General features: G+C 35.5%; 1 protein-coding gene across 1 annotated transcript in view; it reads left to right on the top strand.

Moving 5' to 3' along the window:
* The window catches only part of VCPIP1 (valosin containing protein interacting protein 1), a 34725-nt gene extending 26434 nt beyond the window's left edge, over positions 1-8291 (top strand). Inside the window, exon 3 of the mRNA XM_062188404.1 lies at positions 3055-8291. Coding sequence (XP_062044388.1) covers positions 3055-3914 — 860 coding nt within the window. The 3' untranslated portion in view covers positions 3915-8291. The remainder of the gene's footprint in view (positions 1-3054) is intronic.

Consider the following 8291-nt stretch of genomic DNA (forward strand, 5'->3'; position numbering starts at 1 on the left):
TCTCTCTCTCTCTCTCTCTCTCTTTCTTTCTTTCTTTCTGACAGGCAAAGTGAGACAGAGAAAGGTCTTCCTTTTTCCGTTGGTTCACACCCCAAGTGGCCACTACAGCCTGCGCATTGCGGCTGGCGCGCTGCACCAATCCAAAACCAGGAGCCAGGCACTTCCTCCTGGTCTCCCATGCAGGTGCAGGGCCCAAGCACTTGGGCCATCCTCCACTGCCTTCCCAGGCCACAGCAGAGAGCTGGACTGGAAGAGGAGCAACCGGGACAGAATCCGGTGCCCCAGCTGGGACTAGAACCCAGAGTGCCAGTGCCGCAGGCGGAGGATTAGCCTAGTGAACTGCGGCTCCGGCCTTATTCCTGTTTTTATCTTTTGTTTTTTCCTTTCTTACTCTTGCTTTGGGTTTAATTTGTTATTTTCCTTCTAGTTACCTTAAGTAGATGCTTATTGATAGATTATTATGGGTTATGGACACCCTGACAGATTTACCTCTGTCCTCCAGTACCAGAAGAACATACTTGTCTTTGTTCAAATCTACCCTATCAGATAGATGATTTTATCTACATCTAAATAGAAATACTGCCCATGTAAATGAAAATGTCATTAGTTTCCTTACAGATCTGTGTTTTGAAATAAATGCAATGATGAATGGCAGTTTTAACACTTGTGTAGATATCCTTTAGCTATATAATATTCAACTTTGTGTTTAAATTCTGTAAAATGTATTTATGATCCATAAGTTCTTCCATGACTTGTTTTTTTCATGCAGCAGTTTTTCAGATACATTCATGTTGTTGGGTTTAGTTATAGTTCATTTTCACTGCTGCATATTATTTTGTTGTATTGGTTTAACATAATTCATCCATTGTTCTGCTGATGGAGTCTTGGGATCGTTTCTCGTTTTTTGGTATAAAGAATAGTGTAGACTTAAATACTAATATATATGTCCTTGGCACATTAATAAGAGAATTACTGGTATGTGATACAAGAGTTTTAATGTACCTTGATTCTTGAAATTCAAAGGACTAAATAAGTTATATAAAACACAAGCAATTTATTCATTTACAATCGAGTTCTATAGTTACTTGGAATATTCTCAAAGAGGTACGTTAGAACCACTCTAGCTTTTTTTAGGGGAGGGAGAAACTATAAATATCTTACAAAACCAGAGACTGCCTAAATTCTCACAAAGTGTTCCAGAGTTCATTCATCATTCCCCTCTCTAAATTTCTATCGTACGTACACTTTGATTTATTTCCAACTAGTTCACTGTATATGTCAAGTGTCATGGCTATCTTGTTTATATTAATTTAATATTAGAATAATAAAGTAATAATATTTTCCAAAAGGCCATAACTTAGTTAATCATTCTCTTCTTGTTGAAAGTTTAAACTGTTTCCATTGTTTAATTGTAAATAATACTATGATGAACATGTGTGGGATTTACTTTCCAGGGATAGCCAAAGGAATATATCACAGTAGTAGCCCGAGAACAATTACAAAACCTTTTTTGAATTAATCGAAACATTGAAATATGTTGACTGCCTGGTATAAATTAGGCACTGTGGTATATGTGCTTTGCATATTTTCTCATTTACTCACCAAATAATTGAGACAAAAAATAATGTAGCTGTTATTAAATGTAGCCTGTTTATAGTGTCTGTCCTCTAAGAATTGTGATACCTTATTTTTGAACCTTCACAGTCTGTTTTAGTGAGGTTCAGTAGATGTTATCTATTGGAATGAATGTTTAAAACTTTGCCTCTGAGCCTTCCTGGCTTTATAAAACTCTATTCTTTGCTATCTTTGTGTTCTGAGCCATGGTTTACAGATCTCTGAGAAGGGAATTGGTAGACAGTAAATTGATTCCATGGTGTACCCAGAAAAGTATGATTCAAGACTACTTATAACTTTAATTTTGCATTTCTCTTTTTGTCAGCCATCTCTACTGAAAATATGTTGAGGAAATTCTACGTGAATTTTTATTAATTGATATTTAACCTGCCATTGAAATTTTTCAAAATTATAATTGGAGTTTCAGTAGATAAAAAGTATGTTTTTAGGCTGGTGTTGTGGTATAGCGGTTAAGTCTGCTGCCTGCATTGCTGGAATCCTGTATGGGCACCAGTTTGAGTCTCGGCTGCTCCACTTCCTATACAGCTCCCTGCTAATGCACCTAGGAAAGCAGCAGAGAATGGCCCAAGTCACTGGGCCCCCAGACCCATGTGGGAGGCCCAGATGAGTTTCCTGGCTTTGGCCTGTCCCAGCCCCAGCTGCTGCTGTCCTTTGGGGAGTGAACCCATGGGTGGAAGATCTCTCTCTATATCCCTCCTTTTCTCTGTAATTCTGCTTTTCAAATAAGTAAAACAAATCTTAAAAAAAAAATTTTAAAGGATGTTTTCTTCTTGGTTTACATTGTTTTTCTGTTACTTTTTCTTCAAAGATTTATTTATTTATTTGAGAGGCAAAGTTAGAGAGGCAGAGGGAGGGAGACAGAAAAAACTCTTCCATCTGCTTGTTCACCAAATGTCACAACAGCCAGGACTGGGCCAGGCTGAAACCAGGAGCCAGGAACTTCATCCTGGTTTTCCACATGGGTGGCAAGGGCCAAAGTACTGGGGACGTTTTTCACTGCTTTCCCAGGCACGTTAGAGGGAACTGAAGTGAAGTGGAGCAGCCAGGACGCCAACTGGAGTGCTTATTGGATGCCAGCATCACAGGCGGTGACTTAACCCACTATGCCACAATGCTGGCCTCTTTGTGTTTTTCTTATAGCTCACCTACTTGTTGCAAGCCCTTTTTCTAACTGCACTAATAGAGTATGAGTTTTATTTAAAAAAAAAAAAAAAAAAAAAAGATCCCCTGGGGAAGTCCTTTAAAGTCTGTGGTGATGGTTCTTTTTCATAGTAGATTTAACTTTTTTCTAATCAAAAATTTGAAGCTGTTACCTATAAATTGGTATAGAAAATTCTATTGCAACCATAATTATCTTTATTGTATTTTTGCCTTAATACCATAAGGAAGATTTTAATGTATTAATTTTTTCCCCTTTAGGTATGGCTGATGGCAAACATTGTACTTTTCCACATCTACCTGGCAAAACCTTTGTCTATAATGCTTCTGAAGATAGACTGGAATTGTGTGTGGATGCTGCAGGACACTTCCCCATTGGTCCTGATGTTGAAGATTTAGTTAAAGAGGCTGTAAGTCAGGTTCGAGCAGAGGCTACTACAAGAAGCAGGGAATCAAGCCCCTCACATGGGCTGTTAAAACTAGGTAGTGGTGGCGTAGTAAAAAAGAAATCTGAGCAACTTCATAACGTAACTGCTTTTCAGGGGAAGGGGCATTCTCTAGGAACTGCATCCAGTAGTCCACACCTTGATCCAAGAGCTAGGGAAAGAAAGCATAATACAGGGACAGACTTTAGTCATAGTTCCACAAAAACAGAGCCTCCTGTCTTCACATCTGCTCCTGGTAACAGTGAGCTGATTCGAATGGCGCCTGGAGTAGTAACAACGAGAGACAGCAGGCAGCTTGATCCTGATTTGGTTGAGGCCCAACGAAAAAAATTGCAGGAAATGGTTTCTTCTATCCAAGCTTCAATGGACAAGCACTTACGGGATCAAAGCACAGAGCAGTCACCATCTGATCTTCCTCAGAGGAAAGGAGAAGTTGTGAGTTCTTCCGCAAGGTCTGGGAGTCTTCAGACTGGCGTGGCTGAATCTTTTTCTTTAACTGGTGGCACTGAAAATTTGAATACAGAAACAACTGATAGCTGTGTGGCAGATGCGTTGGGAGCAGCTTTTGCCACAAGGTCAAAAGCACAAAAGGGAAATTCTGTGGAGGAACCTGAAGAGATGGATAGTCAAGATGCTGAGATGACTAACACAACTGAGCCAATGGATCACTCTTGATTTAATTAGAGGCTGATAAAGGCATAGTGTTTATTGTGAATATGTAATATTTGTTGGCTGGGCCACATAACTTGATTAGTCATTAAAAATCTTGTACGTATATAATTCAGAGATTATATCTTGTTATTCAGTGCATGACAGCAATGTGTGATTGGCAATAGCTTTTAATATTCTGCTGCCCAGGCTGGCTCTGAATTCCTATAAACTAGTTATTAGATCTGCTGAGATGAGTTTCTTCCATATATGTGGTTCATTGGAAGTTGTTTGTAATTTTAATTCCATGAATGTTTTAACATTTCATACATGAAAAATCTCTTGCTAAATATGTTTTCTGAAAAGGCCAGAACTAGGGAGTAAATAAGATTTTGCTAATGTTGATGTCATCAAGATAACCATCCCACAAATTTGTTAGTGTGTCAAAAGATTTATGTAAATCTGAAGGTTGTCTGAACTAAATTGTATCTTAAAATTCAGAAAATGCTTCACTAAACAGATTCTGACATTTCCATGAATGTAAACACATTCATAGGGATAGGTATTCGTGGCAAAAATATCTTGAGAATGTAGTGTAATGATACAACAATTTGCTGATTTGAGCAAAGTTGGAAACAAATATCTGTTCTAGAATGATAAAGTCAATGTGATTCAGTTTTGTTGCTGTCTGAGCCAGTACAACCAATTGTGTGCTCTATTATTGATAATAAGTTACCATTATTTTTTGACTCCTGGCCTGGTCAAGTATCACCTAATTTTTTTTTAATCTTGCAGAAAAGTGGATTGCAAATTGTGGTAGAAAATTAAAGAAATAATGGTAGCAGTAGTTAATCTCTAATTTTCAGTTTGTCAGATTCACAGAATTTATAAATAAGAATTTATCTTTATGAATAAGTTACATTGTTCTACGATTTTGATCAATGGTATTTAAGCTTGTATATGCTAAGTGTCTTTAAGCCCCTTCGAGCCAAAAATGTTCCTTTTTTTTTTTGTAGAGTCCATAAGGTTTTATTTGTTTGCTTAACTTGGGTTTGGATGCAAATTTTACTGCATCATACCCTGATTTACTGGGCATTTGCTTGATAGTGTATTCAACAAATCTTTAGTGCCAGTTTCCTTGAGAAGCAGCTTTTATGCTTATTCCTTAAAGAAAAAGAGTGTTTAATCTTGATTGGTATTGCACTATTTTATCCTATTCTGCAAATCTGTATTCTGAATTGTACATTTCAATCCATCTTCTTCCTCTGTTCACTGAAATTAAGTTGAATTTGAATGGATGAAAGACAAAGATATATGTTAATACAGTCTCTTACCTAGAGCATTCAAAGCCTGGCCGTCTCTGTTTGCACATGTAACAGATGTAGAAGTGCTTGCAATTCTAAAAAAATGTATATCAGGTATTTAAAAATCTCTACCTGTTGATACATAAGAGATATAGACAGGACTTTAACTTGTTTTTCCAGATAAAGGAGGTTTTGATTCTTTCTATGAAAGTATCTCTAACTGAATCTTCATATTAAACAAACTACCCCGTTTTGAATAAGGAAAGATTGGAGAATCTAGACATTTTACAAATGCATCTGAACAAGATATATATACATATATGTCAATTAGTTTTTATCACATCACATGCTTTTCTTTGTAATATTTTATTTCCATTCTTCTAGTTAGAAATTTGCTTTTAAATGTCTTTCAATATATCTAAATAGCAGGAAAATTTAGAATTTCTATATTGTGCACTAGTTTTGCATAAAGTAAGAGATGCACCTACCAAATAATATTTGTCACTTAGTCTAGCCAGCTTCTGTGCATTAAATTAAAGATATCACTTCACTAACCACTATGATTTTTGGATTTTTCAGCCATTGGAATGTTTTCCATTTTTTCATTTTTTGGACTTAAATATCGTAAAACTGTTTAATAAGCAAAAAAAAGCACTGCTTCCAAATTATATAATCATCTTTCCTTTAACAAATACTTCACCTGTGGCTTGGTATGTTTAGTTAATAACTGACAAACATAATCTCATAGTGTTAAAGTAAAAATATCAAGAAACATGTGAACATTAGAAGATGGGATTTATCTCTGACAGTACTTTGTTAGTTTCTGTAGCTTCAGTAATGCTCTTTAGAAGCCAGTCAGGTATGGATAATACAATAACAGTTTGGATTCTCCTTTGATAAAGAATAAAAAGCTTGATTCTGAGAAGTGATAAAAATTTCTTGAAATTATTTTAAACAAGCTGGAAATTTGGTTGGAGGAAATTTATGTTTTTTGATAAGTGGGACAGATGTCATCGTGACAAAGAAATTTTCAGTTTCTTTACTTTTTTTGTTTTAAACTTCTTTATATATTTGAGGAACAGAGACAGACAGAGAGCTCCCATCTATTGATTGAATTCTCCAAATGACTGCAATGCTCAAGGCTGGGCATGGCGGAAGCCAAGAGCCAGGATCACAAGCCAGGTCTCCTCATGGGTGGCAGGAACCCAATTACTTGAGCCATCACTGCTGCCTTCCAGGATCTGCATTAAGCAAGAGGCTTGAGTCACAAGCTGGAGTCAGAAATTGAATCCAAGTACTCTTATACGAGACACTGGCATCTTAACTACTGTCTTAACTGCTAGACTATATGCCCACTCCCTCTGTAAGTTTTAAACATCATCCTTTGACCTTCCCTATGGTTATCATAATCAAACGCATGAATACAGAATGATTATTGATCTTAGTACTATCATTTATAATATTGCCACATCTTTGAGTCCAAATCAGCTAAAAAAATTTTTTTAGCCCTGGATGTTAACATAACTGTAACTTGATGCTTTAATTCAATTCTTTTTGCAGTGTCCTACTGAACATTGAAATAAAATTGTGAACTTCTTCAGTAATTTGTTCTATAGTTAATCATACCAAGTTTGAGTTGATGACCCAAAGTGTAGGTGGAGTTAAAGGTGGTGTATGTCCAAAATACTGGTATGAGGAACTTGTTGAAATTGAAGAAAACAGGACACTGCCAAATATTAGGAGACAGAATAAGATTTAACTCCAGGGAAATGGTTACTCAGGAACTAAGGAGCAGGTCTATATAGCCTACTTTATCCCCTTTTGCTATCTTTTCAGATATTTATTAGAAAATGTTAGGGTTGAGGCCTGAGAAATTTAGCAAATGCTATTGACTGAAACTTGCTCCTGTGATTTTTAGTTTGGTTTTTACAGTCAAGGATGCTGCTTGCAGTTAAGTATCAATCTGAAGTGCATCTGTGATTCCTAGCCACAGGTCCTTATTGCCACTGTGTTAAGTATTTAATTTCATTGGAGATGAGCATATGGTCTTTTTACCTCAGGGAAGATCACTTGCTAGCAACTTATATACTACTAATGACAGATTTTTGAGAGTTACATTGACATACCACATGTTAGCTGCTAAATACAAAAATTATAATAGTATTATTTTATGTAGTTACCTACTAAGACTGCCTGCTAAATATTTAGACCTCAACCAACCTCTAGGTAGGAAATAAACATGTAACTTCTGTCATTAATTACATAATTGATCAATATGGTGACAATACTATAAAATGTTTCAGTATCAATACAATTTTGTCCTCATTTTTCAACAGTAATTTAATTGGCCCATACTTAAAATGCTACTGCACAGATTTTGAGAATTTTACGGTTCTCGAAGCAAGATTTCCATCTTCAGATTTTCATGAAAGCAAAGCCTTTGCAAAATTAGTTAAATTCCAGTCAATATGAACTTTAAATGAAATTTTCTAACAGGTGTAGATACATATTTTATGTAATTTGGGTAGACATCCTACATTTCAAGGTTATCACATAATTTAACAAAATTGTACAACCTCAAGGCTCTTCACAATTACTTTAAGAAATTTTCAAGCCAAAACTATTTACATGAAAATATAGCAAAATGTATATTTAAGGAATAAGATAGCAAAGGGGAGATATATCACCAATGTAAGTAGTAGAGTTAATTGCAAGTTCTGCCGTTCTTGATTCTTCAAGATGCTAAGTGTTTCAATTCATATTTAATGATACTCAAATCGTGGAAATTTTAACATTTGTCCCAGAATACCAGAAATTGTAAAAATTGTGAATTATTGGATAAAATGCCATAACTTGTATATCTGACATTTAAATTTTTTAATTATGGAGTCTACATGCTTTTGTAGTATAATAGTACAATGATTATTCTCTTGTAAAAGAAAAGGAAAACTAGTAAAGAAAAAAGTTTTAGTTGATGTTATCTGCTTGTGAGTATCAATTACTTAGTATTTCAAATTATAAAGTATTGCATATTTTTCTTAAGAAATCCCTTCCTGAGCCTTTATGCCTGTGGTAGAGCAATAAAAGACTGAAAAGGTTA

The sequence above is a fragment of the Lepus europaeus genome, chromosome 4 (assembly GCF_033115175.1).
Source record: "Lepus europaeus isolate LE1 chromosome 4, mLepTim1.pri, whole genome shotgun sequence".
Lineage (NCBI taxonomy): Eukaryota > Metazoa > Chordata > Mammalia > Lagomorpha > Leporidae > Lepus > Lepus europaeus.